Source organism: Quercus lobata, chromosome 10, assembly GCF_001633185.2.
Source record: "Quercus lobata isolate SW786 chromosome 10, ValleyOak3.0 Primary Assembly, whole genome shotgun sequence".
NCBI classification, from domain to species: domain Eukaryota; kingdom Viridiplantae; phylum Streptophyta; class Magnoliopsida; order Fagales; family Fagaceae; genus Quercus; species Quercus lobata.
In genome coordinates, this window is record NC_044913.1 from 14,675,101 (window position 1) to 14,699,340 (window position 24,240).

The window sequence follows — 24,240 nt, forward strand, 5'->3', positions numbered from 1 at the left end:
GAAGTTTCATTTGAGGATGTTTGGGCCATTTTTAACTCTTTAATCTTTTTGCAAATTTTGCATTTCTCAATGAGGATATTTCCATATCTTGAAGAGTAGTAGTATAAAAACTGAAAACATAGATATATATATATATATATATATATATATAGATACACTTTAACATAAATGGTCAAAGTTCTTGAATGATTGAAACTAGTATGTACTTGTGTTGTGTTTAAAAATTATTCCCACTTATGCGTTATTTTAAGGAAACCAAAAACTGAAGTCCAAAAGCTGAAGGAATATGTATCGTTTACTTGAATATGAGTTCTCACTTCTCAGGGCATCATCAATGGTAAGGCAATTGTCTCAAGTTGAATAATTCCAATGTTGCATTACAATTAAAATTTGATCCAAGAGAGTAGTAGACAAGAAAAAAATTTGATCCAAATATGAACAAAATTTTATTAGAATGTACACTTTGATCGCAACCATAATAATAAGAGTTATATTGAAATACACTTTGATTACAATGTCATAATAACATGATAGTTTTGCACTTGGTGTGTCTCTTGCTTCTTGACAATACATTCCCTCCACAATCTGCAATTTTTTAGTCATAGCTTGATCACTTTGACTTGTCACATGTTATACAACTTGCTCCACCCTTTCCTGGAATGATATCTCTTCATTATGTAAGTTCTTTTGTTATCAAAGCTCTAGAATCCCAAGTTTTATGACACATGAAATGTAGTCACCTGATGATGATTCAAAATGTAGAGTATCTTGCACTTTGACAGTCTATCCCCTCAAGTAATTGATGATATAAAATAATGCAAGATGTATACAAAGAATTGATGAAACCTATAGGAAATATCCAAAAAATGTCAATCCTTCATATATTATTCATAGTGGATTCAAAACCACTTAAACTTTCATGAAATTTCCTGCTCTAACAATACCAAGCTCTGTTGCAAGAGAATCATTACTCACAGTGTTAGTAGGATGGCTTGAAAATGCCACGATACTAAATATGGATATGAGGGAAAACATGTAGAAAAGAATCATTATGAATGTCATTGGCATGAATAGACTGAGACAATGACAAGGATAAGTACTAGGCTGTAACATATTAAGACAAACAGATGAAAATATGTATCATAGAAAAATGATAAACAGCTTAGTGCAGTAGCTCACAGTGGAAGGTAACTTTGGAACAAAACAATTGGTGCTAGCAGTTTACAAAAACTTTTTCCCTATAATATGACTAACTAATTGTAAATAATCATACCGATCCTTGCCCTAATTCAATGAGGATGGAATATTAATTAGGATTTTTTTATTATAAAAAAATTGATAATTACATTACCATCCAATGGATTTTAAACCCACAACTTCAGCCTCCACCTTGCTCTTACATGGTGAGGAGATTCCTTTTAAGTTATAACTCATGGGCACCATAACTATGCTATCTTTATAGTCTTAGATCCCCTACATAAGTTAATGGTGCTGTGCCATATCTTTGGTTAATTATTGAATTCTATATGGTCATCTCCGCAGAGAACAAAATGTTCTCCTTTTAATGTATATCACATACCATATCTGCAAATCAAGAACATTGATTTCCTCCATTTCCAAACATATGCCTTCTACTAATAAAGCCATCCATTGATCAGATAGAAGGCTAATTTGCTTTAATACCTCATAGCAAAACCATCTCCATCGCAAACATTAAATCAACTAACTAAATTCAAGGTATCAACTATCCTAACTATCAATACGGAGCTATCAATTTATTAATATTGTGCTAGATGCAAACAACTAAATGAAAAGCAAAGATAAAATAGCAAATTAGAAAATGAGGCACACAAAGGGAAGAGTTTTTACTCAAGTATATGCATAAACACCAATGATACAAGCAAATCATAATAAATGATACAGGCAAATCATAATAGGTTTATAAAAATCACTCATGCTTTTCATATATGTTGTCATTTTCATGTCTTTTTTCTTAACTTATGCAAAGCATATGGGCATTTTTCAGTAATTAAATATTCACTCATCATAGTAGCTTTGCTTATGGTTTTCCATTTTTTTTTTTTTTTTTCTGATTTTTCATCCTAGTCTTAAGAAACTTGGGTGTGGTATCAAAATAGCGCATAAATCTCATAGCTTTTAGAACAGATTCGGATCAAAACACCTATATCTCACAAAGCTGAAACAACCACCAGCTTATTACAATCAATCCCGAAAGCTCAAAACTAACAACTAAAAATACCCACTCAAAAAAGAAGCCAGATTCAACACCAATAAATCAATAAAAAAAAAAAAGTAGTATCAAAATTTTTTTCCCTTCGTTTTTCCAGCAACCAAACAAAGCTTATCAATAAAAAATGAGAGAGAGAGAGAGAGAGAGAGAGAGAGAGAGAGAGAGAGAGAGAGAGAGAGAGAGAACTTATGGCAATGGCTGAGCAAGCAGAGCAATTCGGTGATGTTGGGCTATGAGACGTGGCCCGTGCGACAACGATGCTTCTTATGAGGGTCTTGGCTGCTGCGGCGATGGCAGGGTTGAGAGAACGAGGCTTGAAGATGGGTTGGCGGAGAGAGATTTCGAAATTTTTTGATCAGATGGGTTTGCTAAGAGTAAATTGTATATTTTAACCATAGTTGAGTTTGCTTGAGTCAAGGGTTTTATATTTAAGTTGATGTGGCACTTATTCGCTGACGTGGCATTTCGGTATTGGTTGGCATAAAAGTTGTATTTTAAGCCAGCTCCGGACGTAAGTTATTCTCATATTTTAAACACGTGCTCATTCATAATTTACCCCATATTATTTCAAAAATAGAAATAGAGAGAGAACATGTCAAAATTAGTATATTAATCCCTAAACATCATTAAGGAGAGGAATGAGAAAAGTTGTGATGAGAGAAGATAGACGAGAGAGAATTAGGGAGTGGAGAGAGAGAATAAGGGCCTAAATGACTAACAGAAGGGGATAGACCTAATGGTGTTTAAAGAGCAAGTTGGGATTAGGAACCAAGTTGGCCAATTTTGAAAATTTTTGGATTTGGTTGGTATTAGCCAAAATCATAGGTAGGTTACTGAAATTTATTATACTTTCGTTTTTTCAATTTCAAATGTTTAAGATGTGCATTCCATATGTTTCAAGGATTCAAACCTTTATCTATTTTTAATGTAATTTTTTTTTAAAGAATTCCATCAACTTAGTGTATCCATTCTTAATGATACTTGCCTCTTCTTATACCAGGGAACCTACGATATGAGGGCCCATCTTACAGGAAGAGTAGCGCACAAGAAAGAAAATATAAATGGAGTGAAAAAAGGGCACTTCAAAGCAAGAAAAAAGAATGGCCTTAGCTATGGCCTTGTAGACAAAGTTTCCATATTTACTTCTCATCATTTTAAAGAATGCTTTAATCTGCTGAGCATATAGAACCTCTTAGTACGTTGGAACAATGCAATGGCAAAAAGAAATCCTAGGAAAGCCAAGGATGCCATGATAACAAAGGATAACATAAAGCAACGTGTACCAAAGCAGGAGTGATCTTCACCACCTGCTTCCTTATCGTAAATATAGCCAATAACCCTGACAGAGAAAATATATGATCCAAGAGGACATGCTATGGCTATAGTGTTGAAAATAGTACCCATATGCCTAACACCAAATATGTCCGAAGTGATTGTAGGCATTAATGACCACTGCGAACCATCACAAATACCCATTAGAATTGAACCCACATATAACATTCCAGGAAATCCAGAAGCAGTAACAAGGTGGCCAATAACTATTGTTGCTAGAGTAATAGCAATGAACAATGGTCTAGGCCAGCCTCTTGTGTGTAGTAAATAATCCGATAAATACCCAACTCCAACACGACCAAGACAATTACATATACTCCATAAAGAGATCAAATTATTCGTCTCCACAGTAGTGTAATTGAGAGATTGTCCGATTTGGCTCAAGTTGTTCATCACAGCCTGCGTAGAGCCCATTCCACATACCATTGCAATAAACAACAACCAGAAGTTTACAGTGCACATTGCTTGCAAAAGATTCATACCACCCTCTTCATCAAACAGAATTGTATGATCTAAAGCAACATTAACTTGAGCCTCACCACTAGGTAGTTCATGATATGCTAGATCCTTCGCTAAAAAAGTCTTAGACGAGGAGCCCATTGACTCAGGGTTATCCATTGAAGGATTACTCTCAAAGGAAAACATCTCTAAAAGTCTCTTGGAATCATCCTTCTGGGCTTGGATTGCAATTCCAAGAGGTGATGCAAGTAGAAGCAAAAGAAGTATAAACTTGAAAATGTGTGCCCATAATGGTAAACTGAAGATGTTTTCCAAAACTGTTATAATCATGAGATAACCAGCAATTATCAGAACAACTGCAGAGAAACAATTCAAGTGCTTCTTTTCATCACCTGTGTTTGTTTTATAAATTTTCACCAAAAGCATAAGCACAAGGGAGATGAATGTAGGAAACAGAGCAAGCATTAGAAGGAATGTGTTTGGCTCGCCCTTGTAGAATGTGTCATATACTTGAATTAGTATTGCTCCACTAATACCAGCACATCCCTGACAAAGAGAGAAGGTAATATTACAGGCATAGCATAGCTCAAGCAAGAGGGATTACAAAAAAAGCCACCTTTTTTTTTATTTGTAAAAGAAGTCATTTTTATGTCTAGTTTAAGCAATCATTTAATTAGAATTAGAAGTTTCATGAAGACCATGACTTTCCACATAAAAAATACAATTCTTAATTAGCTTGATCATTACAACAGGAAAAACGTAGTGATATTGTCAAGAATCCGGTCATATATAATACGTATGACTAATAAAGTCTAATAGTATAGTAAAACTACCGCATATCTTTGGTGCGATGATCACTTTATAAGTATAAGTGTTTATAGGGTATAGAGGTAAGGGTCGGAGTTCAAGTCTCTAAGAGAGAGTTTTACACATACATACACTTAAATTAGATTAAAGTAAAATTTCTATCTTGTATTAAAAAAATATATATATATATATATATATATATATATATAGTAAATTGTTGCCAAAAATCATTTGTAACTTTTGCTTCAATCAATAAGGAGGTTATGATCTAAAATTTCAGACAGTTTTGGGTAGAGAGTGGAATGATTATGAATTATGGGCCGGTCACAAGTCAAAAAATTTACTGACTCTTCACTCAGATGTATTGCATATATATTGTTTGCCGACAAGTTTTGTTTTGTTTTGTTTTTTTAACCAGTAAAGTTGTGATTTACTTTATGGTGAGCATCACGATTAAAGCGAAGAGCTTTCTAAATAAGAAAAGTGATCTCTTGTATTTTGAATGCTCATAATATATGGACCACATGTACATAGGTGTAAGAATCCCACAAATTGTGAGATATCTATATATTCTATGTAGGAAATATCTTCTTTTATTTAAGACTTTAGGCATGACAACATTCAAAAGATGGTTAATCTCAGAAATTGATTATGATAATTCTAAGGTTAAAAAGAAAAAAAAAAAAAATACACACATAATAAAGAGATAAGAAAGAGGGAAGGAGGTTTTAACACAAAAACACACTACAAATTCTACCCAAAATGATAATTCTAAGTTCATTAGCTTAATACTAAATAATTGGAAAATTTGGATAGTGATTTGAGTGAAGATTTAAGTCATCCCTTAATGATTCTAAGTTAAAAAAAAAAAAAAAAAAATTCATCTCCTAATTTTTCTTTTTGAAAAACAAACTAACTGTTAAATACACACACTTAATTACACTCTTTCACCAAATTCAAATACTTTATTTAATCCAAAGTACCACTACAAAAAGCCTAACTTTTGTAATTATTGTATATAATAATTAAGTAAAATATACATATACCCAGTTGAGGTAGATATATTTTTTTTTTGGACAAACCAGTTGAGGTACATATGATTGCATCACTATATATATATTAGTTAGATATACCAACACTTTCTCAAAAAAAAGAAAAAAAGAAAAAAGAAAAAGTTAGATATACCAACTTGTAAAGAAAAATGTATACTCAATTTATTAACTTCATATGGGCAATCATAGAATAGTTTAAAGATATATGTATGATGTATGTACCTTCATGATACCCACAATGGTCCCACTAAATTGAGGGAAGTTTTGCACACCAGAAACAACGTTGGCTGTGTTAAAGAAAGTCATAGAATGACTGGACAACAACATGAACAGACACATCACCGGCAACCTGGGCCGTTGGATTAATCCAACGACAGAAGCCCACATCAGAAAATACCCAAAGAAGCCCTGGATCGCTCCTGCCAGGTGGACCAACCATGGCCCACAAAAACCAGAGTAATTATTGCGTGTTACGGCGGTGTATAGTACCCCAGATAGTACCCCGGCGGTTGAGCCTATGTCTCGGAAAACAGCCACGGTTTCGAGCTTTGATTGGTCGTAGCCTTGGCTTGATTTAAGAACTGAGGAGTAGACACCGAAGGTGTATGAACCGCTGCTACACTGGATCCATATGCTTGCCACCGTGGCCACCCATTTGTTGCTCAGCCTCTCCACCATTTTTTTTTTCTTTTCTCTTTGCTCTTTTTTTAGATTTTTTCTTTCTTGCCTTAACAATCTAGACAAGTTATATAATCCTAAAGTAGTGTTAGCTTAAAAGGATAACCCAGCTAGTATATGTCTATGTCCTATGAAATATTTTTTATTATAGTGTTGAATTATTAGGTGGAGTCATCTAAGAATATTCTTCCACACCTATATCATTTGTCTTATATATATATATATATATATAATTTTTTTTTTTAATAAACTCCAACACCTTACAAAGTTGTATAAAAAATTGTTTTTTTTTTTTTCCTTCTCCTAATTAGTCCATTATTACGGCACCAATCAAAACTCTTTATTAAGAAACTTTATCGTACGTATTTAAGTAGGCGAATATAACGTGTTCCGTTCATTACATAAATTGTAGTTTTAGATTCAAATAAACGCAATTATTTCCGCAAACTTTGGAAACCAAACGGGAAACTCTTGTTTCTCTCAACCTTACGAACGTACGTGTTTTTTTTTACGTGTATTTTATGCGTAATTACTAACTGAGTTAAGAAGACCATGACTTTCCACGTAAAATATACGCCACTTAAACTTAGTTTGATCATTAAACCAAAAAAAAAAAAATGTAGCGATCTATGTTTGCTTGAAGAATAATATAGTGATACTGTCAAGAATCAATTCTTTAATACCACAACTTATGTGCCATAATTTTTGTCACTACTATTTTGATGTGGTCAATTTGTGATGGATAGAAAATCACTTTTACATAAACCCATAAGTTTTAAATTGTGACAAAATTTATGTTTTTAAAGTTTCCCTAGTTTAATAGTACAGTATGTAGTTAGCAGGAGGTTATGGGCGGATCATGAGTCAAAAACTTTACAAACTCTTCACTATGATGTTATTGTTTTCCAACAAGTTTTGTTTTTTATTTTTATTTTTTTAAACCAGGAGACTTATGGTTTATATTTTATAGTCTGAGTAGTAGGATTGAAGTGAAGAGCTATCTCGCTAAGGAAAAAATATCTCATGCTTCAAATGCTCATAATATATGGGTTATGTAGGTGTAAGGATTCCACTATATGAGACATCTATATATCGAATATATGAGATATCTTCTCTTAGTTTAGACTTTGATCATTTGGGAGTTTGTGGTAAGATTCAAAAGATGGTCTCAATTTCATAACATGATTTTTATTTATATAACTTGATTATGATAATCTTAAGTTTGTTGCTTTTATTAGTTTAATGATAAAAAGTTTTATTGTAAATTATAGGAAAAATTTTATAGTGATTTTGGTGAATATTTAAGTCATCCCTAAACTTGATTATTTTATTTAGTAATTAAGTAAAATTATTAAACATTATAGGCTCATTTTATTTTTATTTACAAATGATGCAAGTGATACTACAACTTTTACAACATAAATCTTACAAACTAGTGTGTTTAACTTTTAAAATAAAAAACAAAACATAATTAAAAAAATTATTTATTATTTTATATGATACCAGTCAAATTAATTATAATGTCATAATTCATTTATAATATAATAAAATAAGTATTGTGGGGGACGAGGATCCCAAATCTAATTTAAATGGGCAGTTAAGGTTATTTCTGAGGACGCATCTCGGACTTCGGGGACGAGCACTAGTTATGTAAATGACATAAAGTTAAAACATCAAAAAGAAAAGAAAGTAGACTTGGCACAGAATACGATAAAGATGAAGGAAGAAGGGTATAGAAGCCATCCCCTCCACATTAAATATAAGACAACCACTCCTTTGACTGCATTAATGAGGAAATGACCATGAATAGTGGTGGCACAACTAAGATTATAGTGTAAACCATGCTAGTATATTCTGGATGAGACAAGAGTTTTAGGAATGCAATCTTAGCCCTCTAAGTGTAAGATTCAGATAGATTGTAGCTAGATATAAAAGCAAAAAGAAGATCCAGGTGAGGGGGAGAGTGAAAAAAGAAAGAAAAGAATTTATCCATCTATAACCACAACCTCAGACTAGACTCGAGAACCAATACTTGTATTTTTTCTTAATAAGTTCTTAAACTGTGTATTAATAGAAGAAGAACCATTTCTCATTCAATTCTATGCCGACATAGACCTTCTTAGTTTTTGCATTGGAAATCATAAACAAATTTGACTTCCCTTCTCCAAACAAATTTATTGTGATATCAAACAGTGAAATCTTCATTTCACTACAATAAAATGTATTTTCAGTGACGAAAATTAGTGAGGAAATATTTTTTATCACTAAAAATATAGCTTTAGTGACGAAATATGAATTTCGTCACTAATAATGGAAAACATTATAAAATTTAGTGACGAAAAATAAATTTCGTCGCTATTGTGATTTGAAAAATGGGCGCTAGTGGAGGGAAACTTTGGCGCGAGTTTAATTAATTTATAGTGACGAAATATTTCGTCGCTAAAAGTTGAAATTTTTAGTGACGAAATATTTCGTTATTGTAGTTATTACTATGGATAGTATTAGTGACGAAAATCCTTTCGTCACTATAAAGAAGAATTAGCGACGAAAAATATTCGTCACTAAAAGTAATAATAGTTTTGCACTTATATGATTTTAGTGACGAAATCACAATTCATCACTAAAAGTATGATTTAGTGACAAAATATGATTTTCGTCTCTAAAAATCTGAACAAAGCCCGGTCTTTAGTGACGAAATTGGAATTCGTCACTAAAGACTTATAAGACTAATTACAATACCCAGCACACCAAAAAGAAACCCAGAGCCACGAAACATTTCAACCCAGAGCCATTTCGGTCAACAAAAAAAAAAAAAAAAAAAAAAAACACAAACCACAAACCACCATCGCTGTTGAGCTCAGTCGTCGCCGATGAAGCTCAATGGCGACGACGACGACTCCAACCCACATCGATTGCGACACTCAAGCGTCGCGATTGGCGTCGATCGCCAGCACTGAAGCGTCGTGATCGGCGTCGATCACCAGCGTTGAAGCGTCGCGATCGGCGTCGATCGCCAACGCTTAGCTTCGAACGCCAACGGTGATGCTCAAGCGTCGCGATCGGCGTTGATCGCCAACGCTTGAGCGTCGCCGTTGGTGATCGATGCCGATCGCGACGCTTGAGCGTTGCCGTTGGCGATTGATGCCAATCGTGACACTTGAGTGTCACTGTTGGCAATCGATGCCGATCGCCATTGGCGCTGATGGCGACGATTAAGCGTCGCCGTTGGGAAAGATTAAGCGACAGAGAGATCGTGTTGGGGCGGAACGTGCCAATGACGATTTCACCGGCGATAAAGATGCCTTCATGGCTAGCATCCTTGCTCGCTATCGAAAGACCCTTCTCGAAAGGACCAAGCACCATTTAGGTAATTTGCTAATATAAACATGGAATTTCTTGTTTTCTATTATAGAAAATTGTTGCTTTTAATCAACATAATTTGAATTCCTTATTCATTTTCCTACAAGTTAGTTATGGTATTACTAAATCTAAGGCATTGTGTGTACTATGTATTACTTATTAGATTGAGAGAGAGTGAACAGCTGAAAACAATTGACGTGTATTGCATAGTCCGAACTTGGGTTCTCTATGGATCCTAACACCCGATTTATGTCTGGTTCTTACCTGAAATGCTATAATAATATTCTCTTGCTACAGGTTATGCATATAATTTGGACTTCAACTATGGTGCTCTAGTGCAGTTGCAGCATTTCTCCATTAACAATCTAGGTGACCCTTTTATTGAGAGCAACTATGGTGTCCATTTAAGACAGTTTGAAGTTGGCGTTTTAGATTGGTTTGCTCATCTATGGGAAATCGAGAAGGATGAGTACTGGGGATACATCACAAATTGTGGTACAGAAGGCAATCTTCATGGGATTTTAGTTGGGTTAGTAATTTTCTTTAACATCACAAGAAATTCCCTTTTTGTATTGTGATTTTCCAAAATAAGGGAAAGATTACTTGTTTGTTGTATTGTGTTGCTTGATTGATTTAATTGAAAATCTTTCTTCATTAGCAGTTCTAATTATTGTCTTATCTGCTTGTTTAACTTTTCTTTAACTTTTGTACTTATAAATTTAACTTTTCTTTTGCAGACTAAATACACATTGTTTGCAGTAACTTTGGATTTTTTCTGAAAGTTGTAAACTTAGCTTGAGCAAAGTAAGTAAATTCTAGTTAAAAACTTGTAAAACTCTATACTTGTGATGTTGGAAATTGGATTTGTGGTGGTATGTTGTGTTGGAGCAAGCGGGTGGCTTGCATGATGTTATAAGGTGATTTAAATTTATATTGGGAGTGTTTTTAATTTCTTGCAAATGTGGATGGACTTTGTTGATTAGATGTGATGAATATTACTTTAATTGATTTCAATACTTGTAAACACTTTATATTTGTGATGTTTGTGATTGATTTTGTGGTGGGTTATTGTGTTGGAGCAAGCGGGTGGCTTGCATGGTGTTATAAGGTGGGTTGTGTTGGATTTTTGAGATTGGTGAAAATTGTATGAACCTTTTGAGGAGGGTTAAAGTGTGATGAGTAGATTAGGTACTACTTCCATTCATTTCAATTAGTTTGTATATATATGATATGGGAAGTGGATTTTTGAGATTTGTGAAAATTGTATGAACTTTTTGAGAAGGGTTAAAGTGTGATGAGTAGATTTTCCCAAATGGGGTATTGGGTTTTACTTAGATTTTGATATTTTGGCATTTGGTTGTTTGTTTCAAAGTGTGGTTCAATATTTACTTATAATTGTTTGGTTGTTGCTTTCAAGAATTAAGGTTCAAAGATTAATTAGTTGTTTATGGGGATTCTTTGGTTTCACATTATTTCAAGGTGATCTAATGTGAGGGCTATATACATAAAACTTGGATAGAAAAGGGTAAAATGAGTAGGTAAAGAAGCGTGTTCTTGTTAAGTAATTTTTTTTTCCAGGAAAAGGGTTTCTTCATTTGTCTTTGAAATGGAAAATGTCCATTTAATGGTGTGCATGGTGTCTTGTCCTCTAAAATAAGTATTCATTCCTTGGTGTAGTAGGAATAGAATATTAAATGATGTGCCACCATGTACACCTTTACATCCGAACACTGAAATGGAAAGTATAAGGGAGTCCTATAATTTGAATGTATATGTCACCAAGAACCTTGTACTTAGCGGCATTGGCACATTGTCCAATTCTCTATAGAGGCAGGAGAACTTGACTTTGAATCTCCCTCCCCCGCTTAATGTTAGCAAAAAAAAAAAAAAAAAAAAACTTGAACGTGTATGTCAGAAATGTTAAACAATGTTAGTTTTGAGAATCTAGTTTCATATTTGATGCTAGATGCTAAGATTTTGTTTGTAGTAATATGTAGGTTTTTGGTCCCTCAACTCAACAAAGAGATCTTTATGATCAAGCAGTGATTCCAATAGTACATGAAGTTTTAGAACGCTTCAATTGTACCAAGAGGAGCGAGCTAGGGACCAAGAGGCACGAGCTAAGCAAGAGGCATGAGGACATCTTCCTTTAGTTCAAATTATACTATGCTATACTTTTTGTATTGTTATAAAACATCTTGAATTATTGTATGTGTTGCAAACAATTATTGTATACTTGTGTGAAAGGAGTTTGAATTGGATACTTGTTTTATTTTTTACTTATGGAATATATGGATCTTTTTTCATAAATGTGTTGTTGAAATAAATGTGTTATTCAAATGTGAGGTTTTAATAATGTAATGATAGGCTACGGGTTAATATCAAAGCCATGAAAAAAATAAAAACAGAAAATAAGTTTTAGTGACAAATTTTTTCGTCACAAATATAGCAACAAAAAATTGTTTCAGTGACGAAAATTTTGTCACTAAATATAACAAAATTTTGTAAGAAATGGTTTTAGTGACGAAAATTTTCGTCACTATATGTTCCTGGATTTTCTTAAAAATAGTTTTAGTGATGAATTTTTTGTCACTATATGTACCCGAACATAGTTTTAGTGACGAAATTATTCGTCACTAAATATTATTTAGTAAACTAAAGTGTTTTCAGTGACGAAATATTTTCGTCACTGAATAGTGTTTTTAGTGAGGAAAACATTTAGTGACGAAACGTTTTCATCACTAAAAGTTTTTTTTTTTTAAAAATCGAATCAGACTTTTAGTGACGAAATTTTTCATCATCAAGACTTTTAGTGACGGGGCTACAGTGACGAAATGAGTTTCGTCACTAAAAGTCCAATTTTGTCACTAAAGGTCCTTAGTGACGAAAAACTAGACTTTTAGTGACGAATTTTTTCGTCACTGAAAATACATTTTGTTGTAGTGTTTATTTTCCACCAAGTTGATTTATTGCTTTTTCGTCGTTACAAGTACAATTAGAAAGACACTAGATAACAAATAACATTATATACTCCCTGTAAGCGACTAAATTTCTCGGGTGGAAATAAAGTCGAACAAGTGAAATAGTTTTGCAAATGCGAATTTGTATTGATGATTGTGTGGTACAATTCTCTGTGATTACAAAAGAGTGATCCTCTGATTCGATCTCCTTAAAAGATTTGTTGATTGGATTTGTGATGATGTGATTTTGTTTTGAACACAAGATATCCTTCAATTTGGTTGAGGAATGGATCGAAGATCTTTGGAATAGAATTACAATGAATCTCTGGCTATGAGCTTGTTAGAAATTCTTTGTTCTTCGCGTTCTTCGTGTTCTTCCTGCGTTCTTCGTCTTCGAAGGTTTGTGGTGGAAGTTCTTCGGAGCTTTAGAGGCTTGAATCCGTTGAGCTTCAATGATTTGTGGTTGTTTGAGGTTTCTGGAGGCTTTTGAGCTTGATTCCAGTGAACTTTGAAATCTAGGCAGATAGTTTGGATGATTCTGCTTTGAATGTTCTTTGTATTTGAAGATTTGTGGTGGAAGTTCTTCGGGGCTTTGGAGGCTTGAATCTGTAGAACTTCACTGATTTGTGATTTGTTGATGTTTTCAGACCTTTGAGCTTGATTCCCGCAAACTTTAGGATCTAGGCAGATGATCTGGATGATTCTGCTTCGAATGTTCTCCAATTTTGGGGTTGAAGTTCTTGAAGTTCTTGAAGGCTTTGAGGCTTGATCTTCACAGAGCTTTCTCCCTTCTGAATCCTGGTCCTCTAAATGTCTCAGGAAGGCTTCTATTTATAGGAGTTTTGGGGTGGGTGAGTGACACGTGGCAGAGCTTGATTGGTGACACATGTCACAGCTTGATTGGTCCGCTTAAGTCATCGCTTACACGTGCGAGGTTGCTTGAGTCATCGCTTACACGTGCGAGGCTGCTTGAGTCATCGCTTACACGTGCGAGGCTGCTTGAGTCATCGCTTACATGTGCGCTGATGCGTGATTGGCTCTTGCATGACACTTGGCAAATTTCTGTTGGCTTCTGAATAGTGGTAGCAAAACCTAGCAGCAATACATGGTGTTCTGTAATTGGCTGTATTTTGTGGACTTGGTAATGTGACGTGTCAGCTTGTGATAGGTCGGGAATTTTCCCTCTCTACAAATGCCCCCTCGAGACTCGTTTACACACACGGTCTCGGAGTGTGGTGTGGGAATGAGTTTCGAAAAAAATGGATTTTTGGTACTTGACTCTTTAAGTGAAGTAGTTGAAGGTAGTGGAGTTGTTGAAGGTGGTGGAGCTGTTGAAGGTGGTGGAGCTTTTAGAAGCATGAGATTAAGTTGAAGTACTTTCAGAAGAGTATTTTGGATCGTTGGCGGCGATCACAAGATGTTGAAGATGGGGAAGATGAGAGAATGGTGGCTGGATACAACATGCAGGGTCATGGAGCTAACCTCGTATTCCTAAGAACTTCTGGTGAAGTTATTTCAGAAGATCATGCAGAAGATGGAGATGGAGCAAAGCAAATGAGCAAAGCATACACCACCATGGTGCTGGCCCTGTATGCTGGGACCCTTCTGGTGTAGGTGTTTATGGGAAGTACACCTTTGAATATGGGACTGACTGTGTGTTGCATGGGGTCCGACAGTAAGTAATTGAATGCGCCTGTGTCATGGGACCCTGCCAACGGATGTTATGTTGAAGTAATTTCAGAAGAGTACCTTCTGAAATTCTTCAAGCTGATTTTAAGTTGGAGTAATTTCAGAAAATGAGTTTTAAGGTACCAGCAATGATGACCTTTGGGTCCCGTAGTAGTGGGGACATGGAATAAAGCTTTGATGACCATTTATCGGCACCAAAGGCTGAATTCTGATGAGCTGGCGCCTTGGAGGTTGTTTTAAGTGTTGATGGAAAACAATTTGTAGGATACCCCAACACTTTTTTACCATCTTCACCTACTGCCACTCGTTGGAAAAGCACAGAAAAATGAAAGATGGAGCTAACTTGTGATTCTGGCCCTAGAAACCAGCCAAGTTGCTGCTTGTTCCGAACTACTGCTCCTGCTGGAAGACCAAGCAATTGGAAAGAGACTACAGGAGCCCTGAGGTTAGGAACGGGTGCTTCTGCTGGACTTGGATTTCCTGGCCAACCAAGTCCAAGGAAACATGGAACCAAAATGCAGACCTTGTTACGAGTAATTTTATGGACAAAGGTGGTCGTTAAGTGGAGAAATAAAGTTTGTTTGGATCTCAAAACTGCAATGATGTTGTAAATAGGGTTTCGACCGAACCATGGGAGGGTTGATCTCAAACCGATTATGAAGCAAAATCGGTTGCTAGGTGTTGAGAATGATAAGATCATAGTGAGAAATGGTTGTGAAAAGGAGGATTTGAAAATCTGAAAGAGGCAAATCTTCATTTCATGATTCAGGGTTTTTTTTTTGGATGAGTTTTTGATGAACCCGGCCCTCCTATTTATAGTAGAGAGATGAAGAATGGTAGGTAGGTAGTTGAGAATGGTAGTTGAGAATTTTTGGTGAGAATGGTAGATGGGAACGGTAGGTGGAAATGGTAGGTGGGAATGGTAGGCACCGAATGAGAATGTTAGGTTGAATTAATGACCCAGTGTAACCTTAAGTTCTGACACACTTGTGAGAGTTCATTTATATTTGGAGAGAGAAGTTTTGATGAAGTCTGGAGAATAACCCTGAGGAGATCCCAATTAAATGGATGAATCTCAAATTTTGATCTCAGGAATTTAAGTTTTGGACATCGTCAATACTTCAAAGATATGGGTTTGATTGGTGATCACCAAATCCAAAATAAGTGGATCTCAAAATCAGAATCTTTGAGAAAGTCCGAACAGGATAAGTTTTGCTCGAATGTCTAGATTCTTGGCCAAAGTTCACTTCAAAGCCAACAGTTGTAGAATCACACCATTTGAGCAATTTTGGATTCTCAAATGAAGAAACAGACCCCAAATTTGGAATGTACACGAAAAATTGAGAAAGGCAAGTGTGACTTGAAAATTTTGACTTTAGGTTGATTTCAGCATCAAAGTCAATTGTCTTGGAATTTGAGCCATTTGTACAATTTTCGAGTCTCAAATGATGAAACGGACTCCAAATTTGGAATGTACACGAAAAATTGAGTAAGATAGGTCTATCTTAAAAATTTTGACGCTTGGTCAACATTTGCACAAAAGTCAACTTTTTGGAAATTGGATGTTTGCACAATTTTCGAGCCTCGAATGAAGAAATGGGTCCCAAAATCGGAATGTACTCGAAAAATTGAGTGGGACAGGTCTGTTATGAAATTTTTGTCAAGGTTTTTTTTTTTTTTTTTTTTTTTTTTTTTTTTTTTTCTTTTTCAGGGGGTTCGGATCCAGGTCAAACCGGGTCTTCCGGGTCGAATCGGACCAACGGGTCAGCAGGTGTGGAGGTGACGTCATGGATGACGTCACTGCGCTGGCGCTTACACGTGTGGCGCGTGCGCGCGTGTAAGCGCGTGAGAGAACCTCCCGACGCGTGAGATTGAAGAAACGTTCGCCGGACGTCCTGGTGGCGCGTGGCGGCACGTGGAGAGGTTTTTGGACCTGAAATTTTCAGGTTTTGCAGATTGGAGGCCGTAGAACATCATGGTCTAGTCAGTTTTTTAAAATCATGGGTAGATTTGCACAGATTTGAAGGATTTGGCCGCGGATTGTTTCTAATCTGTGGCGGTGCGTGGAGGCGCGTGAAGCCGTTTTTGAGCTTGAAATTTTTGGGTTTTATAGATCGGGGCATGCTGGATCGAGTGGTATGCTTAGTTTCCTGAAATAGTGTCTGGATTTGCACAGATTCGAGTGTGAAAGCCGCGTGTTTTTGTTGAACTATGGCCTTTTGGTCTCATTTTGTGATGGATCCGTTGCTGCAAATCTTTCTGAGTGTTGTTCATCAAAGTCCATAGAAGATTTCTGTGGGTTGATTTTTTGTAAAATCTTGTCAGAAATTGTAGAAATCTGGAATGGGGAACCGCATTGTTGGACTTGTTGTCATTTTAGACTTTTTAGTCCATTGCACACTGGCTGCTCTGTCAGGAGGGTGACTGCGTTTAGACTTGAGGGTCAAAAGGTAGGTGCAGAGCCTTCATTTTTTGTTTCTCTGCATTAAATGCCATCTTTTATTTTCAAAATTCGGTGCAGCTTTCCTGGACTTTGAGTGCATTTGAGCTTGCAAAATCCGACTTTGAGCTCCAATTGTTCAGTCGCAGCATTTAATGACTTGCGTACTTTTTCTTTTTCCTTTTTTTGTCTTGTCTCTCAGAAGTTTTCTATATAAAGCCAGCGTAGTATGCATTGAGTTATACAAGCAGCATCTCTGGTGGGTAGCATAATTCTCTAAACTTAGAGAAATTATGCCTTTCTCTTCTTCTCTTTTTTTTTTTTTTTTAATATTTACATATATATGTATATATATATATATATTTTTTTTTCTTTATGACTTGCTTTATTCATACTGATTTGAATTTTTTTTTTTTTTTTTTTTTACAGGCTAGATATTGGAAATGAAGCTCTCTCTTTGATTTTTTTTTTTTTTTTTGACGTATCATGAGATTTTCTTCTGATAAGATCTTTGTTGTTGCTTGTTTTTGTTATGTAGCATGCTTTCCTTGGCAATTAAGCTACACCAACACTTGTCTTTTCAACACAGCCATTTCAAAAGTCTTTGTAACGTAGCCATATCAAGAGTTTTTATCACGAAGCCGAGCCAGCATCTGTCCTTGTATTGAAGTCGTGCCAACATTCAACTTTGTCATGAAGCAACGTCAACACTTCATTCGTGCCAACATTCATCTTTGTCATAAAGTTGCCTCGACATTTTATTTGCATTGAGGCCACATATATACTTCATCCATGTCGAATCCGTGACAACATTCATCTTTGCCATGAAACCACGTCAACACTTTATTTATACCGAGGCCATGCCAACATTGCAGCTTTGCCATTGAAGCTACGTCAACACTCCATTTTCGCTGAAGCCATGCCAATGTTCATTTTTACCATGAAGCCACGACAACACTTCATTTTTACCATGAAGCCACGACAACACTTCATTTTTGCCATGAAGCCACGACAACACTTCATTTTTGTCATGAAGCCATCACAACACTCCATTCGCACCTGCACTTGTATTGAAGTCATACCATCATTTGCACTGAAGTCGTGACAACATTCATCCATGCCATGAAGCTACGTCAACACTTCATTTGCGCCGAGGCCATGAAGTCATGTCAACACTCCATTTTCGCTGAAGCCGTGCCAACATTCATTTTTGCCATGAAACCACGACAACACTTCATTTGTGCCAAAGCCATAAAGCCACGTCAACACTCCATTTTCGTCGAAGTCGTGCCAACGTTCATTTTTGCCATGAAGCAATGACAACACTTCATTTTTGCTAAAGCCAAGAAGCCACGTCAACACTCCATTTTCGTCAAAGTCGTGCCAACGTTCATTTTTGCCATGAAGCAATGACAACACTTCATTTGTGCTAAAGCCATAAAACCACGTCAACACTCCATTTTCGTCGAAGTCGTGCCAACGTTCATTTTTGCCATGAAGCAATGACAACACTTCATTTTTGCTAAAGCCATGAAGCCACGTCAACACTCCATTTTCGTCGAAGTCATGCCAACGTTCATTTTTGCCATGAAGCAATGACAACACTTCATTTTTGCTAAAGCCATGAAGCCACGTCAACACTCCATTTTCGTCAAAGTCGTGCCAACGTTCATCTTTGCCATGAAGCTACGCCAACACTTCATTCGTGCCAAAGCCATGAAGCCACATCAACACTCCATTTTTGCCGAAGTCGTGCCAACGTTCATCTTTGCCATGAAGCCATGACAAAACTTCATTTGCATAGAAGTCATGCCAATATTCATGAAGCCATGTCAACACTCCACATTGCCATTGAAGTTATGTCAACACTTTATTCGCCGAAGCTGTGCCAACATTCATATAAAGCAATTTTCAGAGGCAACATCACTCAGACATCAAGGGCGTAGAGCACTGTAGCCAGACATCAAGATTTCAGAGATGCCAACAAGATGTTGAAAATGCAAGGAGATGCCAAGACTTTGAAGTTTCAAGAAGAATGCCGCCAAGACTTTGACATTGCATGGACATGCCCTTGGAGGAGAGAAGATGCAACATCAACTTCAGATGCCGGAGGAAGGTGACATTGTCCAATTTTTGGAGACATGATATGAAGCTGCACCACTCAGAAGGGAGATGATGACACACCGACTTTAGATATATAATCTACCATCATTCCGGAAGAAATTGACGTCATTCAGATTTCAGAGACATGATGTGAAACAACACCACTCAGAAGGGAGATGATGTGGTTCTAATTTCAGAGTTATGAAGTGGCACAACCTAGAAAAGAGACGATGCAGCCTAGAGATGGAAGGTACAAGGAGATGCCCCCAGGAGATAAATGATGCAAAGTATACCTCAGAGATGTAGAAGGATGGCCACAGAAAATGAGGAATGCCTTGCCAACCGAAAGGACCTTAAAAGCACATTGATGACTGTTGAAAAACTCTTCAAGTTAGACTGGCCATACTTCTTCTTTTCATGTGACTGAACTTAGCAACAAGTACTAAGCTGCCTACGTACCCTGGAGAAGGATCAAGTCATCACGTAGTTCAACAGATTTTTTTTTGATGATTTCCTTTTTCTTTTTCTTTTTTGATGATCTTTTTTTTTTTATGATCCTTTTTTTTTATGATCTTTTTTTTTATTTTTTTTTTTGTTTTTTTTTTTTTTTTTTTATGATCTTTTTTTTTTTTTTTTTTTATGATCTTTTTTTTTATTTTTTTTTTGTTTGTTTTTCTTATGTGTTTTTGCAAAAAAAGGGGGCGCAGTGTGTAATAGTGGGTATCACCACTGATCGAACCCGAGATGGCCTCAAGGGTGACACGGGCGTCCAACCGCTACGCCACACTCGCAATTGTTGACATGGAGTGGGATTAATTTCTCCTTATTGGTACGCTTTAAAGGGTAATGGGAAGACATCATGTACTCTTGCAGCGCTACAGTGGGTAGTTTAAGCTCTTACCGAGGAGCAATTCTTGATTTTCAAGTGTAGAAGTGTTTAAGGAACTTCCCATTGATGGGGCCGATCCTTATGCCATCATCATTGTAGATCAACTTGTGAGCTCCAATGGTGTTTGCCCCCTGCCTGAGAGTTGGAAGTACATCACAAGCAACGGTCACATGGTTTGACCCAACAACTTCATTGAAGTTTAGATCAATCTTGTTTTCTTTGGCAAGCTTCATGATTTGTTCTTTGAAGACGAAGCATTTTTGTATTGGGTGGCCAATGATGCGATGATATTTGCAGTAGTTAGGGTCATCAACTTTCCCCATGTCTTCTGGTCGCCTGCATTCTGGAAATTCAATTAGCTTCAATTGCAATAGTTGTTCTAAGATGTTTGGCACATCTTCATCGGGGAACGGATATACTTTTTGCTCACGTTCCTTAAAGGTCAGGCGACGCACTTCATTCTTTTGCCACCCTTCAAGCCGTTTTTCATTTGCATTTGCTCCTCTTCTTGGAACCTCGACTTCGGCAGTGTTAACAACCATTGGGTCTTTGAGGCTGACTTTTGCATTCTTGTCATTCCTCTTTACTTCCTTTATGCTTTCCTCAAGTATGGGAGGGTTTGTACTTCCGCGGCTAGCAATGCTCAACTCCATGTCATGGGCACGAGTTGCTAACTCTTCAAATGTTCGGGGCTTTATCCCTTGAAGGATGTAAAGAAGTCCCCAATGCATGCCTTGGATGCACATCTCTATAGCAGATATTTCAGTAAGTCTATCTTTGCAATCTAGACTCAAAGAACGCCACCGATTGATATAATCAATGACGGGCTCATCCTGCCACTGTTTAGTATTGGTAAGCTCCATCATGCCTACCGTACGCCGTGTGCTGTAGAATCGGTTGAGAAACTCTCTTTCGAGTTGCTCCCAACTGTCAATTGACTCAGGTTCTAAGTCTGTATACCAATCAAAGGCATTTCCTTTGAGTGAACGAACAAATTGCTTTACAAGGAGGCTTCCTTGAGTCCCTGCATTCTCACAAGTTTCTACAAAGTGAGCAATGTGTTGCTTAGGATTTCCTTTGCCATCGAACTGCAAGAACTTGGGAGGTTGATACCCATTTGGCATTCTCATGTTGTCGATGCGCTTTGTGTAGGGTTTTGAATATGTGAGAGAACTTGTAGAAGAACCTCCATATTGTGCTCGGATGGTATTTGTTATCATGTCTTGTAATTGTTGGACTGACAACGAAGCAACCGAAGTAGATTGTTCTCGCCGGGGAGTGTTTTCAATTTCTCTCCCTTCGTCATCCTTTGCAGATGTGAATTTATGACCATGGATTGATTCACCAAGATCTTGCACTTCAAGTTTGTTCATCAAAGTTGCAATTTGGAGGTCCTTATCTTCAAGTGCTTTTGTGAGAAGGACAACCCTTTGTTCCATTTCGGCCATCTTTTCTTCCATGGTAGAGGTGTTAGTCATCATGACTGACACAACTTCCCAAGATGATGGAGAGGAAAGTGATTTGATGTGAGCACGTGGAATCTCATCTTTTGGGTTCCCTTTGATGGGAGAGAAATCGTGCGACCAACTTCTTGTGTAGGAAGAAGGGGATTTGCCCCCATACTTGAGGTGTTCCAAGGTGGAGACGTCCTTGTTGATGACCTTGTTTCTTGTAAGAGGGTCTAAGGAGATGATTGCCCGGACCTTGGCTTCCTTGGTTGTTTGATATTGAAGTTGATTGTTTGCTTTGGGTTGGCTACAATTGATTGCACCAATGCAGTTGTTGGTGGTAGCCGTACCAAGTTTAGTTGAAGCAGCTATTGTTGAAGCTTGAATGTTCTTGCTAGAAGCCATTGAAGTAGGCTGCAAGATGATGAAGATTTCTTTCGCTGAAGGAGAATGAGATGAGAGGCAGAGAGGTCCCACTGGGCGTGCCAGAATTTGTAAGCGACTAAATTTCTCAGCTGGAAATAAAGTCGAACAAGTGAAATAGTTTTGCAAATGCGAATTTGTATTGATGATTGTGTGGTACAATTCTCTGTGATTACAAAAGAGTGATCCTCTGATTCGATCTCCTTAAAAGATTTGTTGATTGGATTTGTGATGATGTGATTTTGTTTTGAACACAAGATATCCTTCAATTTGGTTGAGGAATGGATCGAAGATCTTTGGAATAGAATTACAATGAATCTCTGGCTATGAGCTTGTTAGAAATTCTTTGTTCTTCGCGTTCTTCGTGTTCTTCCTGCGTTCTTCGTCTTCGAAGGTTTGTGGTGGAAGTTCTTCGGAGCTTTAGAGGCTTGAATCCGTTGAGCTTCAATGATTTGTGGTTGTTTGAGGTTTCTGGAGGCTTTTGAGCTTGATTCCAGTGAACTTTGAAATCTAGGCAGATAGTTTGGATGATTCTGCTTTGAATGTTCTTTGTATTTGAAGATTTGTGGTGGAAGTTCTTCGGGGCTTTGGAGGCTTGAATCCGTAGAACTTCACTGATTTGTGATTTGTTGATGTTTTCAGACCTTTGAGCTTGATTCCCGCAAACTTTAGGATCTAGGCAGATGATCTGGATGATTCTGCTTCGAATGTTCTCCAATTTTGGGGTTGAAGTTCTTGAAGTTCTTGAAGGCTTTGAGGCTTGATCTTCACAGAGCTTTCTCCCTTCTGAATCCTGGTCCTCTAAATGTCTCAGGAAGGCTTCTATTTATAGGAGTTTTGGGGTGGGTGAGCGACACGTGGCGGAGCTTGATTGGTGACACATGTCACAGCTTGATTGGTCCGCTTAAGTCATCGCTTACACGTGCGAGGTTGCTTGAGTCATCGCTTACACGTGCGAGGCTGCTTGAGTCATCGCTTACACGTGCGAGGCTGCTTGAGTCATCGCTTACATGTGCGCTGATGCGTGATTGGCTCTTGCATGACACTTGGCAAATTTCTGTTGGCTTCTGAATAGTGGTAGCAAAACCTAGCAGCAATACATGGTGTTCTGTAATTGGCTGTATTTTGTGGACTTGGTAATGTGACGTGTCAGCTTGTGATAGGTCGGGAATTTTCCCTCTCTACACTCCCATTCAAAAAAGAAATGTTTACGCAATTTATTAACTTGAATTATTTAAATGACATAATTAGAGAGCCTATTCATCAAAAAAAAAAAAAAAAAATTATAAAGCCACAAGCTTCCAAGGTGGAACCTACTCACCTACAGGTATATCTATAGTCTTTCTTATAATTAACTAATTGTGAGAAAGGGATTTGAACTTTTGATGTATGTTAAGTAATAAGACTTTTGACACAGATACATGTTATCATATCTTATCCTTTTTCTCATCCGAGGAAAAAAAATTAAGAAGTTCATAAAGACCTCTTTCCGTGTAATTGATACACTTTTTAAAACGGTTCAAGTCACTTTCAATTAAACGGGTTTATCATTTCTTGTTACTTTCTAATATTGGCAAGACTCTTTTAAACCCAAAATTTTGTAGGACCACAATCAATTTCATATTGATTTTCACAACTATTTGATGTGGTTATGTGAGAGACTGGGACTTTTTTGATGCTCTCATTTTGAGATTAAGTGGAGTCGCCACTTATTTTTTGTTACAAAAAATAAGAAAAAAAACTATGTAAAATACATAACTGAATAATTCCAAGTTTCATTGATAGAATAAATGAATACAAAGATTTGTTTCCTAGTTACAATTTAGTAAAAAAATTGCAAGGCTTCGTTTCCTATTTACAATCTATCAAAAGAAAATAAGACACTATCTCTACGAACCTAAGATCTAAAGTTTGGGGTCTAGGCTACAGAATAGGAAGGTGTTAGACACCCATTTTGCCCAGAAAAAATCCGGTCTTCTACACTCAAAGATGATCATTTTAGTACCCTTTGTATGATATTAATTAAAGTGCAACCAATGCCATGTTAAATTCTAAATCTAAGGCCAATCTACTATTTAAGAGTCCTAGATCTGCAATTTTTATTTTTTATTTTTTAAAAAAGAACAGAGAGTTTGATGAGATTGCTTGGTAAAAATTCTAGACCTGAGTTTCTATGATGAAAAGAATGAATTTTTTATATTAAAAAAAAATTCAGATCTAGTTTTTATATTTATAAATGGAAAGAAAACAAATTTGTTATGATAGTGTAAGGGTATGTTTGTTAACTATTTTTTTCCCCTTATTTTCTATTTCCAAAAACAATTTTCTATTTTAGAGATTGAAAAACTT

The 24,240-nt window shown here is 36.5% G+C and overlaps 1 protein-coding gene across 1 annotated transcript; it reads right to left on the reverse strand.

Annotated features, from left to right (window-relative positions):
* Positions 1 to 3,400: 3,400 nt before the first annotated feature.
* Positions 3,401 to 6,599, reverse strand: LOC115965994 (protein NUCLEAR FUSION DEFECTIVE 4-like). Its single transcript, XM_031085327.1, has 2 exons — positions 6,124 to 6,599; positions 3,401 to 4,588 (listed from the first exon to the last, which is right to left on the reverse strand). The coding sequence occupies exons 1-2, from the start codon at positions 6,577 to 6,579 to the stop codon at positions 3,401 to 3,403; spliced, it is 1,644 nt and encodes a 547-aa protein (XP_030941187.1). The 5' UTR covers positions 6,580 to 6,599.
* Positions 6,600 to 24,240: the final 17,641 nt, after the last annotated feature.

Bases quoted from the DNA above. Each gene is read 5' to 3' on its own strand.
- LOC115965994 (XM_031085327.1), bottom strand. From the start codon at position 6,579: ATGGTGGAGAGGCTGAGCAACAAATGGGTGGCCACGGTGGCAAGCATA. The intron at 4,589-6,123 runs GTACATACATCA...TCTCTTTGTCAG, and splicing joins CCATTGTGGGTATCATGAAG to GGATGTGCTGGTATTAGTGG.